Below are 20,871 nucleotides of genomic sequence, written 5' to 3' on the forward strand. Positions count from 1 at the left end.
TTTCTTCTTGATGACATCCCCTTGAGGGAAGCACCAGTAGAAGACAAAGTTACACGTAGGGCTAAAGAAGATAGTTTTCTCTCTTTATATTCTCTTTATATGTGTATGGCATGATTTTTTTATCATGCTTGTTTTTATATATATACATAATTAGGTCAATATATAATATTCGTGTGTTCTTGTTTGAATGAATGTAACAGCTAAACACTTTCATTTTCTCTGATTTGAGCAGTCTTTTCTGGTTTCTGAATGAAAAAACACATCTGTTTTTTTTCCCCTTATATTGCCGTTAATATCTGATCCGCTTGGCTATCCAAACCAACCTCCTTCCCTCCATAAACCGCGACGCTCAAACCTCCCCGCTCGGCGACGGCGATGCCATCCATGGCGTCTTCGGCCGCCTCCTCCTCCTCCCTCGCAGCAATTAGCCACCCTCATTTTCTCCCTGCCAAGCCCGTCTCCCCTCCCAAACCACTCACCCATCCGCTCCCCGCGCGGCGTCCACCCCGCCCGCAGCTCGTCGGCGCCGCCTCCACCCCCCGCACCTCCCAGGCGGAGCTCCGTCCGGACTCCAAGAACGCCCCCGCGCTGTCCGCCGAGCTCCACCGCCTCGCGCGCGCGGGGCGGCTCCCGTCCGCGCTCTCCCTCCTCGACCACCTCTCCCACCGTGGCGTCCCGGCCACCGCCTCCGCCTTCGCCGCGCTCCTCTCGGCGTGCCGCTCCCTCCCGCACGCGCGCCAGATCCACGCGCACCTTCGCGTCCACGGGCTGGACACCAACGAGTTCCTCCTCGCCAGGCTCGTCGAGCTCTACCTCGCGCTCGGCGCCACCGACGACGCGCGCGGGGTGCTCGACGGGATGCAGCAGCACGGCGCGAGCGCGACTGCCTACTCGTGGAACGCGCTCCTGCACGGGCACGTCCGCCGGGGACGCGGGGAGGCGGCGGGCCCCGTCGCCGACGCGTTCGCGGAGATGCGCGCGGCGGGGGCCAGCGCCAACGAGTACACGTACGGCTGCGTGCTCAAGTCCATCTCCGGGAGCGCCAGGCCGTCGATGACCATGGCCACCGCCACGCACGCGACGCTCGTCAAGAACGCTTTCGCGGGCGCGCCCGGGATGCTGATGACTGGGCTTATGGACGTCTACTTCAAGTGCGGGAAGGTGAAGCTCGCTGTGAGGGTGTTTGAGGAAATGCCTGAGAGGGACGTGGTCGCGTGGGGGGCAGCCATTGCTGGGTTTGCACACAAGGGGATGAAGAGGGAGGCCCTGGAGCATTTCCGGTGGATGGTGGAGGATGGGGTCAAGGTGAATTGTGTGGTGCTCACGTCAATTGTGCCAGTCATTGGAGAGTTGCGGGCGCGCAACTTGGGTAGAGAGGTTCACGGATTTGTGTTGAAGAAATTCGGAGATCGTAAAGATGTTGCAAAGGTCCAGGCGGGCTTGGTTGACATGTACTGCAAATGCGGTGATATGATCTCAGGTAGGCGAGTGTTCTATAGCAGCAAGAAGAGGAATGCTGTGTCGTGGACAGCTTTGATGTCTGGGTATGCATCTAATGGTAGGCCAGACCAGGCGCTGAGGTGCATAGCTTGGATGCAGCAAGAAGGAATCAGACCAGACCTCATTGCTGTGGGGACTGTTCTCCCAGTCTGCACAAAGTTGAAAGCGCTGGGGGAGGGGAAGCAGCTCCATGCATATGCTTTAAGGAGGTGGTTCTTGCCCAACGTCTCTTTATGCACATCACTGATCACCATGTACGGCACATGTGATCACTTGGAATACTCTCACCGAGTATTTCATGATATGGACAAGAAGACTGTACAAGCTTGGACTGCATTGGTTGATGCCTACCTCAAGAATGGAGACCCATTAACTGCTATTAATTTGTTCAGATCTATGCTGCTGACAAACCGCAGGCCTGATGCCGTTGCTGTCACCAGGATGTTGAGTGCCTGCTGTGATATTGGAGCATTACGACTCGGCAAAGAAGTGCACGGTCAGGTGCTAAAGTTGCGGATGGAACAACTCCCTTTAGTTGCAGCAGAAGTTGTAAACATGTATGGTAGGTGTGGAGACCTCAAAGCAGCACAGAGGGTTTTTAATCGAACAGAGTCCAAGGGATCCATGACCTGCACTGCGATAATAGAAGCTTATGCAGTCAACCAACGCCATAAGGAGGCGCTGCATCTCTTTATTTGGATGTTGTCAAATAAATTTGTTCCTACCAAGGCCACATTCGATGTGGTTCTGAAAATCTGCGATGCCGCTGGGTTGCACGATGAAGCCCTTGGAATTTTTAACTCTATGGTCCAAGAATACAACCTAGAAACATCCCAAGAGAATTTTGACCGCATCATCCGCCTCCTTACTGGTGCTGGCAGGATTTCTGAAGCACAGCGCTTTGCTGACCTGAAATCTACTCTGTTTAATTTACCAACTCCAGTTTTGAACACTGAACAGGATTGATTTTGTACAGATTCTTTTCTTTCTACATTGTACTGATATTTGTTATATGATTTTTCAAAGAGATACTGATAGTCCTTTTTGTGGTTGTAAACCTGTTGCAAAGCAACATTCTTTCTGACCAACTGACAGTGCCATCATTTGTTGAGTGTGTAATTTACTAATTTGACATCAGTGCAGTAGCAAATTTTGAAGCAGAAATAATACTGTTAGCATTATCAATTGTTTGATTATACACTGTTTTCAGGAGTTCTTTTTTTTTATAATATGCTAAAAGCAACAAAGTTGCCCTGCAAATGTCTAATTTAATATAGTCACATTACAATTTACAGAACTTTCTTTTGCTACAATAGTTTTTTAGATGGAAAATGAATTACATTACCATTTACCCATTACACATAGCCAAATTGTTGGAGGTTAGGACATAGACAAAGTTTGGTGGTCCATGGTGCTGCCAAAGGACACCACCGAGTCACAGAGTTTTACTGTTAAAGCTTCTTGACATTGCTCTCTCCCTTGTTCCTCACTGTAATTCTGTAGCTCTCTTGCATCTTTCGGAGCTAGGTCAGTGTCACACGATCCTTTTCTGTGGCAGGATTCATGTGCCGGACTTTGTTACTAGCTTGGCGTACATCAATTTGAGTGGGGGTCCTTTCGATCTCAAATATTTGGTTTGCTGTACTCAAGAGTTTGGACTTAAATTCTACTTATACACAAGGTTTAAAATAGCGGGCTATTGCAAATAGCGGCATCTTTTTTCCAGAAGCTATAAAGCTATAGCGCAACTATAGCGGAGCTATGACAGATAGCGGTTTTTAAGAAAACCATAAAAAATCAAGTAATTATTTCATAAAAACACAAGAATCGTGAAAATTACTGAACGCAAATATGTTTTCAAGGCTTTAGGAGTTTAGGGAATATTATTTAATATGACATTATAGCACAATTTGTGAGACTCAAGTGTTCAATTTTCTAAAAGATCAACTTAACAGCAAAAGATAAATATATAATAAGTAGATTGTCACTCTAAAAGCTAAAGTTGAAATAGTAGCGCTATTTTAAAGTCACAGCTAATCAATTTAGCGACATTAAAGCATAATATAGTGGTTATAAATGACATAGCGGAAAAATAGAAATAGCGTAGCGGGAGCTCTCTCCAGAGACTATAGCGGCGCTATAGCGTTGCTATAGCCCGCTATTTAAATCTATGCTTATACACAAGCAGGACGAGATTTCTCTCATTCTTTGATTCACCTGATGCCCTCAGAAAGTTTAGAATCTTCTTTCGCTTGAAATATTTATAAAATATTATATTGTGTAGTTGCTGTCCTGAACACCTTTCATATGCTTCCAGAATGTTACACAAATTACTAATGATATTATGTTTTGCTTTCACAGGGATAAGGGAATCTTCAGCAGACAAATGGTGTAACAATGCACCAATTCTCACAAGCATCTAAAGACGATACTAGCTCGACATAAATAATGAATAGGTAGTAATTCCTGTCCATCTATTGTTTTTTATCTTTTCCATGACATGGTGATCAAACAACCAACTCTGTTTCCCTTTGCTCCTATCGTATGAAAGAGAAGAAACATGACTGGTAACTATTTTTAGATAAGAAGCATAACCATTAGCTAATTTTAGCTCTCACAATATCTCCCATCCATTCCTTTCTGAACACCTGGTATGGTTTGGTTCGTTTCCTTTTGAGATTTTTTTTTTAATTTTTTGAGTATTGCCTTAGAGATAGAAAAAATAAAGAAATTTCTCTATGAAACCCCCTTGCTGTGAAATCCCTATCTGTTGTTTGCAATCCAACTTTGTTGTGTATTATTGTTTCTTGCACTCACTCTTCTCTGTCCAAGGACCGAAATGGGGAGTTGGTGTCATAATGGTTTACTGAAAGGAAAAAACAGATTGATATCTGGTTCTTGGTTCTTTTTGATGGGGATGCCTTCACACCAAGCTACAATTTTCATCATATTTGGCTGGTTTTTCCTGCTCCTGATCACATTTTCAAAGAGCTAATCATTGCCCACAATCAACTTACTGTCCATATGGTCAGAGTTCTGCTCCTCCCCAAGGTAAAGTTTTTATCACATCTAGTGATTCATATTAAATTATTTGAATTGTAAATAATTTGTGTGTTACATAGTTGGTTTTGATATATTAGTCTGATTCATATAATTCCAAACGTTTTTGCTGGCCTTCAAACTGTTACAATATGGTTCAATTTGACATTATTTTCACGCATTTCAGTTTCCCTCCAATATCTATACATCTGTGCCAATTCACCTAATTTCCCCCCTAGAGAATAGGCCTGTGTTCTTTCCGCCCAAAAATGTTGAAGAAACTTGTAGTTTGTTTCTCAAGATCATAGGAAAGGCATAAAATAAAGAACTCATTTGATGTTCTTTCAATGGTATGGTTACGAATACAATCGGGGTTGTAGCAAGATTGGGAAGTTCAGGCAATGGTCATTTGTTGTCAAGTGCAGAGATTAGCAAGAAAAACTGCAAAAATTGGTCTCAGTGCAATTAACTCGTTCAAGAAGAAGGCATTGCATCTTATGGGCTGCCTTTGCTCCAAAGGCGCCAAAGATGATGCCAATGCCACTTCTGGACGCAGAACACCATCAAGGAAAAGTGCTGCTGATACAATTTCGAACAATGGCAGTTCAGCAGTGCTTAATGCAAAGACCAAAGAAAAATTGTATGGTGGAGAAAAAGTGGCAGTAGCTTTAGATGCTAGGATCAGCAGTGGTAACAATGCAGAGTTGAAAGGGCTCTCTGTTGAGCATGTCGTTGCTGGTTGGCCATCTTGGCTCGTAAATGTGGCGCCTAAAGCAGTAGAAGGCTGGTTGCCTCGGCGAGCAGATTCATTTGAGAAATTGGCCAAGGTAAATTACTGAGTGAATAACTATCTCAATGCATGCAAATTACTTGAATAATTGCATAGATTCTTTTGTGTGGCAGATTGGGCAAGGAACTTACAGTATCGTGTATAAAGCCCGGGATCTCGAATCTGGGAAGATTGTTGCACTAAAAAAGGTGCGGTTTGTCAACATGGATCCCGAAAGTGTGCGCTTCATGGCCAGAGAAATCCACATTCTTCGGAAACTGGATCATCCGAATGTCATAAAGCTTGAAGGGATTGTAACATCTCGTGTGTCGCAGAACCTCTACCTTGTCTTCGAGTACATGGAACATGACCTTGCCGGTCTTGTTGCAACTCCAGGCCTCAAGCTCACTGAGCCACAGGTGGTTGTCATACTACTCTTCCATCGATCGATCACTTGGAACACTTACATGAACTAAAACTATAACACAAATATCAGATAAAATGCTTCGTTCAGCAGCTGCTCCATGGCCTCGATCATTGCCACAAACACGGGGTTCTGCATAGGGATATCAAAGGCGCAAACCTATTAATTGACAGCAACGGAATGCTCAAGATTGGAGACTTTGGCTTGGCAATATCATATGATCCCAACAATCCACAGCCACTGACAAGCCGTGTTGTGACATTATGGTACAGACCACCAGAGCTTTTGCTGGGTGCCACAGAGTATGGTGCTGCGGTGGATATGTGGAGTACAGGATGCATTGTGGCAGAATTGTTCGCTGGCAAACCAATCATGCCAGGAAGAACTGAGGTATAGACTAGTATTTGTTATTTTGCTTTCAGACACCAATAATAATAACAAACTATAAAGGGCCCGTTTGGATCCTTGGAATTGAATTCATTTTAATAATTATAATTTAGACATAGATTAATTAAGCTAATATAGTTCTATATAGAATATATTTGTATATTTATTGTTAGACATACAAGGGACATACTTATAGATTGCATTTCTATTGTAGGGAAGTGAGTTGAAGAGTGTGCTATAAGTTGGAGAGTAGAATTATAGCATAGTAATCTATAGAATCCATTTCCATCTCCCACCCTATGAATTTGAGATAGGCTTATTTGTGAGCTTGGGAAAGTTATGGAATGTTAAATTCCAAGTCAAATAGCCTATTCCATTAAGTAGATTTCAATTCCTCCAAAATGAAGTGATCCAAACGGCCCCTAAGTTCTTTTTGCCGCTTATGTTTGTCTTTATTGGTTGACCTCTAATATAATGAGCCCAATTATGCTAGGTGGAGCAAATTCACAAGATCTTTAAGCTATGTGGCTCGCCATCTGAGAATTATTGCAAGAAATCAAAGGTGCCAGAAACAGCAATGTTCAAGCCTCAGCAGCAATATAGGCGGTGTGTTACCGAGACTTTCAAAGATTTGCCCCCTTCAGCTGTACTTCTCATAGATTCCTTGCTTTCACTAGAACCAGAAGTTCGTGGAACAGCTGCCTCAGCTCTTCAAAGTGATGTAAGTTTTGCACCTAACCTTTTGTGTACTGAGGCCTGCCTGGCTCCCAGAACTTGTGTTTGGATATGTAGCACTTATGCAATGCATGTTTCAACCTCTTTCAGTTTTTCAGAACCAAACCACTTGCTTGCGACCCTTCAAGCCTTCCAAAACTCCCACCAAGCAAAGAATATGACGTTAGACTTAGGCAAGAAGAAGCGAGGAGGTACATGATGCAGACCTTATTTTCCCCTTCCATCTGTGGATTTGGGGTTCATTGTGATGCTGACGTTTGGTCTTCCTAATTCTGTTCACCCAGGCAAAGAAACGCAGCACTTGGCGGGCAAGGAGCTGAATCGGTCAAACCTGGAAATGAGAATCATGTGGCCAGTCGCGCCATTGATATTGCTGCTGAAGTTAAGGTGAGTATGATAGATGGACCTTCCAATTTGCTTTAGTAGACTTTGTTAAATATCAGGACAGGAAAAAGAATCCGGTTAGAGAACAATTTTGCTTGCTCTATAAGCTCTGTACTTCTAATGTTCGAGTTCAATGCCTAAAACTATAGCAAGACTAAAGAACAGTTACTCAAAGAATGGCGTCTTAACCATATCAATGCAGCATCTCCTATGGACTTGCACAATCAGGAGCACATTAACCACCTCTGTTGTCACCTTGCAGCAACCCACACATACCACTTCGAAGAGCACCTGTGAGAAGTTCAACACCGAGGACAGTGTGCCAGGGTTCCGGGTAGAGCCGCGGGCATTGCCAACCTCAGTGCAGGTTCCTGAATGTGGATCCACATGGAATAAAACAGGGGGTTACGCCGATCATCGTTCGGTTCTCGGTCGTGTGTACAGCTCTGTTCGTGTTGCAAGGAAGAAAGGATCATCAAATTCAAATATACCACAGTATGACGCTGCAGATTTGAGGAATGGTATTGAGATTACTGATCACAACCAGCAAGTAGATAGGCCTGTCTCTTCTCATCAGAAGGACCAGCAGGAGGTTAGTATTCTACTGTTAGGAAAGCGGACTACACTAGGCGTTTCTTTCATTTCACGTCAATTTGTATCTTATGTATGTGAATTGTTGTGATCAGGACCATGGAAGAAAGTACAAAAGGATCCACTACTCTGGACCATTGATGCCACCAGGTGGGAACATCGAAGATATGCTCAAGGAGCACGAGAGGCACATCCAAGAAGCGGTGCGCAAAGCGCGCCTCTGTAAGGGAAGCAAATAGCTAGGAGAACATAGAGCAGCTGAAGGTCCTAGGAGAAGATGAACCAGGGTTCAATGGTGCGGCTGACCGTTTTTAGGACTAGGAATGCCAAAATAGCACTCATCAGCAAAACTGCCATATCGAGCTGCTGCAAGAGTTGGCACATGTAACATGGTCAGGCTATATTGGTCATTTGGTCAATGCCATTGGAGATGAGTAAGATGGAAGCATCATAATATACCAGAGCATGAGTGGATCGCAAAGATCAGTAAGTTCATAGGTAGGATCACCTTTTAAAATTGAAGGGTGCAGAGAAATCAGGAAGGGGAATTGCAGAGCCTGGGTCAATAGATTTTTTTCCCATTATTTTGTAAAGAGGAACACCTGAATTTATACCTTTTTTTTGTAAGTTTTGCAGAATGTTGCCACTGTAAAGTTGTTCATCCATTTTTCTGACAACTCTGGATTATGAAAAACAACAGGAGCTGGATTTGAAACTTCAAACGAACAGTCTCATGGTTCTTCAAGACCTGATTGCAGCCTGAATAGCATGATGTGTTTAAGGATACTGAAATTCTTAACGAATGAGTCAATGATAATTATCAGTCTATCACGAGCATCACATAGTAAGTGGAAAAGCTTACAATCTAAAAAGGTAGAATCTGCATTTCCAATCTGAAAGTTTGGAAGAAAATCAAATGCTGTGGCTTCTCAAAAAAAAAAAAAAAATCACTGTTTCATATGAGTATTATCATCAGCTTCTGAATTCTGCGGCTTTCAGAAGTTTATGTAAAAGGATTGCTAAGCCATATCAGCAGCTAAAACTTGAACACATTTGTTAAGGGAGTTTCTTTGTACTCACAGATTTACCACAACAGTAGTGGTGTCTTGTAACATTGTAGCACACCACTAGCGAACCGTTTATGCCTTGTTTGGATGCATGTGTATCCACATGCGCATCAAAACAAGGCCTTAAGCTATGAACATTGTGGATGGAGTAACACTACAGATGAATTGCACAAGTTCTGGATTCCATCAAACTCAGTATGTTCATACAACAGGCAACATCGGTTCTCCATGCACTGACACTTGCAGAAGAATCATGACTGATACGAATTGAGTGATTTCCCATAGAAAATTGACACTGCCAACAGAAGCCCACCACAAACGTCAACCTTCAGGAATACAAAGCCGTAGGGTGGAGCCACCAGAGGATTTCTTTTCTTTCCTCAAGTGTTGTTTTTTATTTTAGATCAAGGGTTTGGGAACACTGGTATAAAAAAACTAAGAGTTAGCAGAGAGATCAGTTGCAAAGAGATAGTGAAAAATAACAAAAATGAACTTAGTGCCAGTATTCACCTACCATTTTTGAAGCAGTGAGGCTCAGTTCTCACTGAGACTAAATTGTTTCTGTATATCACTGAATGATATGGTCGCAGAACCCCTTCTCTTAGCCTTTTGCTGTGATGGATGCTCCCTCCAGCCAGTCATGTAAATTACCTGCGCAAACAAGAAAATATTTGGCAATCAGTAGCCCAGTTTGTGTATCACTTACAGGGATTAATTATCTCTAGCCCAGAAAACAAAAGGATTTTGCTGAATCAGTTCAGGTTCAAATAAAGGTCAAGTGTGCTGTGCTCTACTCTAATGAGGCAGGTTCATAACTTGAAAGGTTGCTGGAATAGATCCGTCTTCTAACCCAAACATTGACTGGTAAATTGCTGCAGTTGCCAAGGCTGTATCCCTTTTCAACACCTGATAACACAAAATCAGTCCAAGTTCAATTACTAGGATAATTAAAACAATTAGATTTAGACATTTTTCGATAGACGAGTATGATATGTAAGATACTCACAGGATTTCTTTGAAAGAGAGCATTTGTTTCCCCCATTGCTCTAAGATGTTCAACAAGTTCAAAAGCTAGTTGACCAAAGTAGCAAAAACATCAGCATGGATAGGTAACCCGTAAATCTCCATAATCAAAGTCAGCATATTTCTTTGATACTGAGTGAACTCTTATAGCATATATTATTTCTAAACTGAATAGATGTACAGCAATCACACAACAGCCAAGCATAAAAGTTGAAATACATGTCTATTCTACCATCATGCAATATTGTAAGGAAAAGAGAAGCTGGACAATACACATCACTATAAGAAATTTAGGTTTTATTTTTCTACAAACCATTATTGTATTTAATGGTATACTGATCAACATCAACTCCTGGAATAGTGAAACCTGCCCTTGTCAAAAGGTTTCCTGCGTCACGGACCTTGAAAAATGCAATAAAAAAACACAGTTACAACAAATGGACACATAACAGGACAAGATAGAATAGTTGTATGCATGTAAGATTCATTCTGACTGTTGTAAAAGTCTGCAGTCTACTGAAGTAGTAACTTTACCATGAAGTGGTATAAAAAATATGTAAAGGGAGTACAAACAAATATCCTAGAGCAAAATTCAGAACATAAAGTAGCCATACTTGCGCTAAAGGGGACATTCGAGGACTGATGCCCCCTTCACGTTCCATTTGAGCAACTGTGCATGCAATTCTAAGCTCCCTGATAATAGAAATCGAGGCAAGACAAGTCAGATAAGGAAGTAAAAAAATGACAACAAATGGAAAATCCAAGTTTTATCTACAATTTGACAGGTTATCACTTCAGTGTTTCTCCACCAAGAATTGCTGCCAGAAAAAGGCCATCAGGTTGCAATGCCAGCCTACACTGCAAGGAAAAGGTAACAGTTAACCAGACATCAATAGTCAAGGTACTCCTTTTGTAAATAACTGACCATTATAGGAACATAGTAATATAAACAGGTTCAGGTCAAGAAATTTACCTGTATCATTGCTCCAGGTAGATCATTTGTCCAATGAAGTCCAAGACAGCTTATTATCAAATCCTGTGAACTTCAGAACCCATGAACCACACTAATGAGTAAATGTTGCAAGACCTGCCTGTGTGTTTATAATTATGCTTTTGACACTACAACAGACTGACTTAGGCACAAGAATAAAAAATCACACAAGCATGAAGCAATTACATTTTTTCTCCTCATGCATCATGTATGCTTTGATCTATAAGCAAGGTGGGAGGAGAGAAGTTGAAAGCTGAACCGCTGAAGGAAAGAATACTTTTCCTTTTTTTCGCATGAGAATTGGAAAGATAAACATCTGTTTTTTTTTCATATTCAATTCTATATTCTATATGTTATAAATTTTAAGTTGTGGTCGTTCAACTGCACAATATCACCTGTGTACAGCTGGCAGTTGATTGGCAGACCCCATGGGAGGTACATTGCAATCTCGGCAAAGTAGTTGTGGGTTTTGTACATTTTACTCTCAATATCATGAATACAGTACATGAAATTGAAACCACCGAGAAAGTGAAGTCACCTCTCTTTGATGGGAAGGAACTCCTCATCGCCGACAACAAAGTGCGTCTCAGGTTCGTCACCACTGGAATTCTCTGACTCTCGCCACTTCTTCACCATGTCGGCTGACATGTCCATCATGATCAGCCTCTCAATTCCACCTGCGACGAAGGCATTCAGTTCATTTCCGTGCAAAATTGGTGGAACCTTGATGGCGGCATGGCGTGATCTGGTGACGAGTACAAAATAAAGAAGCGCACAAGAAGACTCGGAGCAGGATGCAAGGTGGCTCACCGCGGCCGCAGAGCAAGCGGCGGACGGCACCGGCGGAGCCCCCGAGGCAGAGCGCGGAGGGGAAGGCTTTCCTGCAGTCCTCGAGGCGGTCGAGGAGGTTTTCGGCGACGGCATCCACGAGCCCGTCGGTCTCACGCATCGCCCACGCCGCGCGGTCCCGGTGCCGGCGCTTCAGGTCGCGGTCGAAGATCTTGACGCGGCCGCCGCCACCGCCGTCGTCGAGGCCGTCAGCAGCGGAAGAGGAAGAGAAGTGGCATTTGGGGAGAAGATGGCCATGGCGGTGGCGGAGGAGGAGAAGGCGGCGAGCGGCGGCGGCCGAGGAAGCCATCGGGACTCGGGAGCACCGGCGTTGGAGGAGATGGTGCCACGATTGCTGGGAGCCTTTTGGGCCTCGCTATGGCTTTTCTCGAGCACAAAGTCTTAACTGGGCTACTTTGTTTGTTTTTACTTCCACTAAAAAAAACTTTGTTTGTTTTTACTTTTTTTTTCTTGTTTCTATTTTTTTTTTCAAAAAATGAGCTAAACATCTACTCCCTCAGTTCCAAATTGTAGGTCTTTGTAATTTTTTAGATGCATAGTATTTACTAGGTATCCAAATATAATATAGATCTAGGCACATAGCAAAACTCATATACCTATGACTTACAATTTGGAATGGAAGGAGCAGTATTTAGTTAACTAGCGATGAACTAAGGCAAAGGCAAGTGTGTGCTTGCTACTGCGAAAATGTTATCATCACTGGTTCATAACTGTCCAACACCGCCGGCTTTGTCCCTCGGCAGTGATATATCATTGTCGATGATGACCATAGTTATCACTACCGGTTTAAACTAGCAGTGATAATCATTTCCCAAAAAGTGTAAAATCACTGTAAAAAAAAGAAAAAAAAATCGAGGAAAGATCCTACCATGCACTCTCAAGGTTGTAAAGTCACAAGTCGTGTGATTTTTCGTGTGACTCGTCGTGTGGGGGACGAGGAGGCTCTTCTTTGGTGGAGAAGCTCCGTAGTAGACGTCACATTGGTGACTAGGAGAGTCAGGTGACAAGTGGTGAGCCTTAGTGGCTTACGACACTCATCTTGGTAGTGGTGGCTTTTGTTGCTTACCCAACACCATGAGCGAGATAAGGCGTGGTGACCTGGATCATATCCTTTATAGAGCACCAACACGGACTAAGGGTTGTGTTTTGATAACTGATATCACAAGACAAATCTTTGTCTCCAGGAGTTTGTCCTCTTTTGACTTGCTCTTTACCTTACACATTTAAGCTACTGCATTGTGCAACCTTCATTTTTCCTATGGATTAACATAAGCTACTTGGTAGGATTACCTCTAGGTTATTACAAAACTCTTTATAGATTGGTTAAGATAGAGCACACTAGGCAAATCTAAGGTGCACATTATGCTAGTTCATTATGTTCTTTCTAGTGGAGATCAGCTGAACTTAGGTGTTAGTTATTAAGTGACCCAATTTACCTCCTCCTGGGCTCATGTGCCCCTTCAGGAGTAGGCGAGGAGAAGAAGAATAGTATATACACTTAAGCTATTTATTTGTGAAACAAGGATTATAAAAATCTAGATTGTAAAATCTCAATCACAAAAACCTATATTTTGTTTGGCAACATTGACCGTGAGAGGATGGATCTCATTTTCCATTAAATGAAAAACACATGAATCTTTGTAACACACTTGCTAAAACGTGGGGCCAGCATGGGCATGAACAGTATTTACCAAAATCCCGATGGGTATTTTGGTTATTTGACAGTCCAAATTTTGATGCAAACTGGTGGGAGGTGGGGATTGCTATATTGTTGCAATATAGTGACCAAATTGTAAATAATTGCTTGCAAAACATGTCCTTTTGTTGTAGCTCTGGATTGTAAAACAAAGTCAGAATTACAAAGTTGAACCAAAACAAGACTTAGATCATAGAAATTAGTGTTAGTCTGATAGCTATAAAGTTGAAATGACGTGATTCGTTTTGGATTCAGCTTTATTATGTTTATTAAATCATTGCTAGTGGCCTAGTACATTATCAACAGAATATTATCGGCAGTCCTCCAAGAGGTATCCCATGAAGGTAGATTGATGGGTAGAGATACATGTAATCGAGAACAAGAATGCAACAAAGACACACGAGTTAGACAAGTTCAGGCCGTCGGTATGACGTAATACGCTACTCCTGTGATCTGTTGGATTGTATTGGCTATCGTATGATATTGCATGAGTTTGGAGAGGGTCCCTGCCCACCTTATATAGTCTGGGGGCAGGGTTATAAGTCAGTTAGATCTAGGAGATAACCGGAAAGTAATACCAGATTACAGAAATCATAGGATCATACGTATCCTAACAGATCTTGTAGTATCTTTAGGATATCTTCCCGGTGTCTTGTGGGAGACGCCGAGCAGCGTCGTGCCCCGCAAGGCTTCATCTTGTGGGCTGGACCGTCCCTGGAGGCGCAGCCCATGTGGTCTACCGTGGGTATCCAGGGCTGTACCCCCCCACAGCTAGTCCCTGAGCACCTTGCATCCGTTGTGCAACGCCGTCTCGAGCTTGTTCGAGCAGGTATGAACAAAGCCGAACAGTCAAACTCATAGTACGACCACCGTGATAAGTTGCCGAGCAGTTGTGAGCCGTCGCCGAGCAGCGTGAACCGTCGCCGAGCAGTGTGAACCGTCACCGAGCAGTGTAACCCAAGTACGCCTTGCCATAAGGGCATAAGGAGCTCAAGTTCAAAATTGAAAATTTTCTCGCAGTGGACCAAGTGTGCCCACTTAGAGTCCGACCACGAGAAAGGGAGATAGTCTTCTTCAGCTTCGGGAGGCGCATAGTCTTCCAGATTAAAGCAAACACAACTCACCACGAGGTGAAGTGTGCCCACTTAGTCCCCGAGCCTAACAGTAGGTGACGTATTCACGTGGTGCAGGGTCTAAAGTAAAGAAAAGCACAAAACCAGCCGAGCAGGCAGCCAGTCCCCAGGTGTAACCCTGAAATGAGAAAAGCACATTCATCGCAAGGTGAAGTGTGCCCACTTAGTCCCCGAGCCATAAGTGGAAATCTTGGATAAAACAAGCCGCGAAGAAAAAACCGGAGTAACGGCTGTACAGTAGTAATTACTGAGTCATAACAGATGGCGGAGAAGTCGATGAATATTCGATGAGTAGCAATAAATTGCGGCGATAAATGGGCGATATGGGTTGCTGTTGCGTGAAAGCCCAGGTAACGGCCCACCACGCTGTTTCGGAGAATTCGGAGAGGCGCAAATCGCGGAGCGGTTTCCCAAAAACAGCACACACACCCCTACCTGGTGCGCCAACTGTCGACAGAATATCGTCGGCATTCCTCCGAGGAGTATCCCACGAAGGTAGAATGATCGGTAGAAATGCGTGTAATCGAGAACAAGAAGGCATCAGAGACACACGAGCTAGACAGGTTTAGGCCGCCGGTATGACGTAATACTCTACTCCTGTGGTCTATTGGATTGTATTGGCTATCGTATGATATTGCGTGAGTTTGGAGGGGGTTCCTACCCGCCTTATATAGTCCGGAGGGTAGGATTACAAATCGGTTAGATCTAGAAGATAACCGAAAAGTAATAACAAATTACAGGAATCATGGGATCATACATATCCTAACAGATCTTGTAGTATCTTCAGGATATCTTCCCAGTGTCTTGCGGGAGACACCGAACAACGTCGTGCCCCGCAAGGCTTCTTCTTGTGGGCTGGGCCGTCCCTGAGGACGCAGCCCATGTGATCTGCCGTGGGTATCTGGGGTCGTACCTCCACGTACATCCATACAGAATATAGGATTTCTTATACATGTTAAAGTCCGGTGAATTAGATCTTACATGTCAAAGTGTGTACTGGGTTAATGATTAGTTGTCCGGAAATCAAACTATTTAATCCTATCCTCAATTTGCATTATAAAATTTGCAATCCCATATTTTGCATTGATGTGTCACTGACATGGTCCATGTGTCATTAATAGTGGCAAATAAGAGATGTTGTAAAATTGCAATGGCAAGAAAAGAAATTTATCCTACTTTTGAAATGCATACCTCGTCGGTAAAGTATACAGTACCCAGTTAGTAAATTGTGATCTCCAGGGTAGTTCATGAGACAAAATCTTGAAAGTTTACCCTCTCCTAGGACATCAAAGTCAGCAACTGAACTCTTCTGATGGTGTGTAGAGCCTGAACCTGAAGTCATGGTGGGGCTTGAGTCCGGCCTACCTTTGATATGTAACCAGAAACCTGAATTTCTTATAGCGAACTGTGCAAGGTGAACATCATTCATCTTTAGTCAAACTTAGTCGGTAACACTTTATTTCATAAGGATCGATTGTCCATTTGTCCTAGTACCACCCGATTCAGCCACTCAGTCCAGATGATGGTGACATGTCCTTAGTAATCACACAATCAAATCTTTACAGAATCAATGAAAACCCTTCCCGCAATAAAAAAAATAAGATAAAAACCCAACCAGGCATAATAATCTTCTCTTCAACAAAAGGAGTGATGAACGAACTGGGTAGGAACAGCCAAAAACATCAAAACTCAGTATGTACAGTAGATACTATTTGCCCCCTGCCCTTTTTTTTTCAGCCATGATCTCCAATAAAGTGTTTGTCTCTGAATTGACATCTTAAACATGGCACTTGGATAATGTCCCAATCCAACACAACTTGCAGCCACTCACTTCAGATGGTAACATATCCACAGCAATCACACAGATTCTGGAATAAAATATAATGCAGGCTTTAAGGGCTCGTTCGGTTATCCTGAAATGAGGTTAGGAAACATTCCAGCTGATCAATTGTTATATAAATTAGCCAATTATTTCGGCTAGGAATCGTTCCAGAGAATGAATCCCAGGGAACTTAACGAGCCCTAAGTGTATCTTAGGTGAAACCTGCACTTTCTTACTCTCTAAACATAAACTGCAGAGAGATCCGTACGGTGAAGCTTTTAAAATTTGCATTTGCATTTACCTTGGGCCATGTCTCGTAGAATATTTGTTACTTTTACTAGTATTTCATAAAACCTTTATTTTTTTATATATAAAAGGAAATGCTAGAATTTGCTATCGGAGTGGTTAGTGGTAGGTGTTGTTGTAAATCACTTGCTACCTGCCTCTGCAAAAGGGCTAATAATCCACTGACACTCGGTACTACCACATAAGGATTATTTCATCAATGAACTAGTAGGTAGAACTTCCCATGTGATTTCTTCCTCTCTGCCTGGCCATCGTGCCATGGAAATCAAGTCCCTGCCGTGCTCTTGCCCAACCGAGCTTGTCACTTTTTCAGCAACAGCCAACAGGTGATGGATGCACTGCAGCAACATTCCAAAGACATCAAATCCAAGTCACACTCACCAGTTGGCCAATGAGGCAAAGACAACACATACAAGTACTCCTAGGATACCAGCAGTAATTGAACTTTCATCCATCAGTTGCTAGCACCTGGAATCCTGCCTCTTCACGGGCGCCAACTCATATTCAGCTTTCCAACCTGAATATTTCATCCCAGTATATGCACGTTCACATAATTCATCTTTGCATGGTTGTTGCAATCAGAAAAGAAATATTGAAGTAGTTCGGCTGATGGTTTTTGTGGCTGATAAGGCGGCTGATGTTGATTTTATTGTGAGAGGAAAACACTGTACTATCTCAAATGGCATCTTAGGTGTGAGACTACCATCAAAACCGTCAGATCTGTACCCAATTCTCAGCACTCTCTGGAGATGATAACATCTCCTGACTTGCAAAATCTCAGAAACATACTCAGCTTGTTCGTTTAGCCGTGGCTTGTCGTAAACGGTCGTAAATTTTCAGCTGGAATAATATTTTTCTCTCACACAAACCAGCCAGCAGAACTTCTTCATGAACCAGCAACGATATTAACCAGCCAACCGAACAGGCTGACTCTTGATGAAATGTTTCTTAGGCAAAATCTTCTCTTTGTCACCAGATGTAAACATCAGAGATTCATGCGGTCAACCTCTAAAAACTTTACTCTCTAATACTGTTCTTGAGTCATGTTTGGCAGGAGTATTTTCAGACGGAGTAACTGCATCGTACTGTTACTCTAGTGTGTAGAGTAGTACTAAATCCGTTCCAAATTATAGTTTGTTTGACTTTTTTGACCTCAAGTTCGATCACTTGTCTTGTTAAAAAAATTTATGCTAAATATCACTTTTTTTTTTTTGTTGTGGCTTGCTTTATTAACAAAAGTTCTTTGAGAATGACTTAAATTTGACTATGTTTGCACAATTTTTTTTAATAAGACGCGCGATCAAATTTGAGGTAAAAAAAATCGAACAAATTATAATTTAGAACAGAGCTACCTTGTAGCCAAACATGATTCTCTTCTCCCGTGAAACTCGCTCGTACTTGTAGTGGTACCACATAGGATGGCTGCCATGAATGAACTAGGTACGACTATTTCCTCTGTTCATTGGCCACAGTGCCATGGAAATCAAACCCCTGCTCACAAAACGCCCAACAAAGCATGGCACTAGTAGTTCTGTTGTTCATCAAAAGGCCATGCGCCTGAAAGGAACATTCCAAGACGATACTGGTCCCAGTCACCAGACACCAGTAGTAATAATTGGCTAAATTGCACTGCACTGCACTGCAGCTGGACAGAGCCATGGCTTCTAGCTATCCGTTTCTCTCCAATCTGTACCTAGATTTGTACCCTGGAATTTTCATCCGAGTAGCAGACAAAAAATGCAAGCTCTCAACTTTACATTGTATTCTCGTCCTTTTGTGTTAGTTGCATTCAGAAAAGAAAAAAAAATCTTAAATCAACATCGAAGGTGTGACACTTCCATCAGGAGTGTCTTGTTCTTCCTGCCCAACTCTCAGCCACTCAGTGTAGATGATGATATCTCCTTGCATTGTTAGCAATGGCACGAACTCTAGAATAAAAAATTGCAAGCAACATCTATCATAAACATCCAGCAACAGCAATGGTGGTTACACCCACATCACATAACAAGCTCCAGATCTTGATGAGCCACCAGGCACCAGGCAAATGTGCACCGTTCGATCCAATCCAAAGCAGAGCAAGAAGAAGAAGAAAGAACAACGCAATTGCGACCATGAAAAGAAGAAGAATTACACCGAATCTTGCGCGTCCATTTCCCGATCGGCGCGCAAACCCGTCTCCGAATTCCAGCATGGTGTGGTGTCACCCACCAAAATTCTATCACGAAACATTTTGATTTTTGGCAACAGGTCTAGAGTAGTCGTAGTAACAGTAATAGTACAGAAAGAATGATGAATCCAGGAGCTCCCGTTCGTGATGGCTGCTGCTGCTGTAATATTTTATCCTCTTGTATGTATGTAAAGGCAATGCAAAGGAGGATCGATAGATGGATGGCTCTCAATGCAACTCTGAAATAAAGTTTTCTCAAGGGCAGAATGGCGTGCCGTCCTTCTCGCGGTGTGACGGGATGACGAAGTGCCTGATCCGGCCGACCTGCTCGGCGAGGTACCCCTCGCAGAGGAACGCCTTGGAGAAGGCGTCCTCGACGGGCCGGTCGACGTCGTGCACGAAGACATCGGTGGGTCCATCCCCGGGCCTGCGCGCGCGCGCCGCCATGCCGGCGGTGTAGATGGCGCCCATCCGTCCCGGCGCCTGCGGCGTCCACCCCGTGGGCGCGTCCACCATGATGAGGTCCCACTCGAGCTCGCGGAACACCGGCGGCAGGCCCCTGAGCGCGAGGCGGCACGACGCCTCGGCGGCGGCCGTCAGGTCCGGCTGCGCGATGCAGGCCGGGTGGTCGCGGAGCTGCAGGAGGGAGTCGGCGTCGGTGAGCACGGTGTCGTAGGCGACGTGGTAGGAGTCGAGCGCCGGGTGCGTGGACCGCACGGCGGCGATCCACGACGCGTCCTCCTCCAGGAACACGGTCCGCCCGCCGTGGTTGAGCGCCGCCCACATCGGGCTGTCGTGGCCCAGGCCGAAGACGAGGAAGTTGCAGGGCGCGCGGCGCTGCAGCACGCGCAGCGAGACCCCGATCTCGTCGGCGGTCTGCTGCGGCGTCACGTTCGAGGTGGTGTAGTGCACCAGCGCCTCCATCACCGGCAGCGGCAGGCCCGTCGCCTTGGCGCACTCCGCCGTGTCCTGATGATCCTGCTGCCGCTGGGACGTGGAGAAGGAGGAGGAAGAGGGAGAGGTTGTTGGGGCGGCAGGGGAGGAGACCAGCAGGGTGCGCGCGGCGAAGACGAGGAGGAAGCCCGCGAGCGCGGCGGCGGGGAGCAGGCGCAGCGCCAGGCCGGCCTTGCCCTGCTGCGCGAGCTTGGCGCGCAGGGAGGCGAAGTGGATGGCCTTGCGGACGTGCATGGTGCTGGACATGGCGATGGCGGCGCTTGCTCCTCCTCCTCCTCCTCCCTGTTGGCTTGGTCCGTCCTCTGAGACTGAGAGATCAATCTAATCTACTATGGCGGCGGGGTGATAAAGTTTGCCGCCGCCGCTGCTGCAACTGCATGCAAAGAAGAAAGATTTGGTGGTTTGGTGACGCCGCGGGCGATGGCAATGATGGCGCGAGCGCGAGTGAGGTGAAGTGAAGTGAAGGAGAGGCAAACGGCAACCGAAGAAAAGATGATAGATGAGCGAGCAGAGGATTGGATGGGGAGGGGAGGAGGACGACTCCACCTCCAAGCTTATTATTAATAAGTTTGGTGGCGCGGGGCGCGGGCGCCTCCACGTCTGTACTGTGACTGTACGTGACGTGCTCGCCGGGGGTGGGGTGGTTGCTTTCAGTTCAGCTGCTCGCAGTGGAGGATGTGGGGCTATTCATGGTCGCCGGCCGTGCGGATGCATTTGGGGAGAGAGGGTGGCAGGGGCAAAGCCAGAATAAATTATCACTGGGCCAAGTCGGTGCTCAACTACTCATATAAAAGCATGTTTAGTTCTCAAAATTTTTTCCAAAAAGTGCTACAGTAGTCATCACATCGAATCTTACGATATGTGCATGGAGCATTAAATGTAGACGAAAAAAAACTAATTGCACAGTTTGGTTGGAAATTACGAGACGAACGTTTTGAGCCTAATTAGTCTATGATTGAACACTAATTGCCAAATAAAAACGAAAATACTAGAGTAGCCAAATTCCCAAAATTCACGAACTAAACACAGCATAA

At 44.5% G+C, this 20,871-nt stretch overlaps 4 protein-coding genes across 5 annotated transcripts; 2 read left to right on the forward strand and 2 right to left on the reverse strand.

The window, feature by feature from the left end:
- Nucleotides 1–329: 329 nt before the first annotated feature.
- On the forward strand, nt 330–2,652 carry LOC136502837 (pentatricopeptide repeat-containing protein At1g71460, chloroplastic-like). Its single transcript, XM_066498088.1, has one exon. The coding sequence runs from the start codon at nt 376–378 to the stop codon at nt 2,464–2,466; it is 2,091 nt and encodes a 696-aa protein (XP_066354185.1). The 5' UTR covers nt 330–375; the 3' UTR covers nt 2,467–2,652.
- Nucleotides 2,653–4,246: 1,594 nt separating this feature from the next.
- Nucleotides 4,247–8,630, forward strand: LOC136502838 (probable serine/threonine-protein kinase At1g54610). 2 transcript variants are annotated; one of them, XM_066498090.1, is made up of 9 exons: nt 4,247–4,551; nt 4,779–5,366; nt 5,443–5,727; nt 5,805–6,122; nt 6,613–6,840; nt 6,945–7,045; nt 7,139–7,241; nt 7,501–7,830; nt 7,925–8,630. In XM_066498090.1, exons 2-9 carry the CDS (start codon nt 4,941–4,943, stop codon nt 8,066–8,068), a joined length of 1,935 nt encoding a protein of 644 aa, XP_066354187.1. In that variant the 5' UTR covers nt 4,247–4,551; nt 4,779–4,940; the 3' UTR covers nt 8,069–8,630. The 2 variants fall into 2 exon arrangements, with proteins under 2 accessions (XP_066354187.1, XP_066354186.1); XM_066498089.1 differs by having other exon boundaries at nt 4,920–5,366.
- A 251-nt stretch (nt 8,631–8,881) lies between these two features.
- LOC136502839 (putative methyltransferase At1g22800, mitochondrial) lies at nt 8,882–12,219 on the reverse strand. The gene is made up of 10 exons (XM_066498092.1): nt 11,721–12,219; nt 11,449–11,587; nt 10,893–10,962; nt 10,713–10,777; nt 10,534–10,612; nt 10,233–10,320; nt 9,903–9,967; nt 9,713–9,802; nt 9,411–9,547; nt 8,882–9,317 (listed from the first exon to the last, which is right to left on the reverse strand). The coding sequence occupies exons 1-9, from the start codon at nt 12,046–12,048 to the stop codon at nt 9,431–9,433; spliced, it is 1,041 nt and encodes a 346-aa protein (XP_066354189.1). The 5' UTR covers nt 12,049–12,219; the 3' UTR covers nt 8,882–9,317; nt 9,411–9,430.
- A 6,583-nt stretch (nt 12,220–18,802) lies between these two features.
- LOC136505131 (glucuronoxylan 4-O-methyltransferase 3-like) lies at nt 18,803–20,411 on the reverse strand. The gene has a single exon (XM_066500232.1). It carries the CDS (start codon nt 20,081–20,083, stop codon nt 19,139–19,141), a length of 945 nt encoding a protein of 314 aa, XP_066356329.1. The 5' UTR covers nt 20,084–20,411; the 3' UTR covers nt 18,803–19,138.
- Between the last annotated feature and the right edge of the window lie 460 nt (nt 20,412–20,871).

Source organism: Miscanthus floridulus, chromosome 14, assembly GCF_019320115.1.
Source record: "Miscanthus floridulus cultivar M001 chromosome 14, ASM1932011v1, whole genome shotgun sequence".
NCBI classification, from domain to species: domain Eukaryota; kingdom Viridiplantae; phylum Streptophyta; class Magnoliopsida; order Poales; family Poaceae; genus Miscanthus; species Miscanthus floridulus.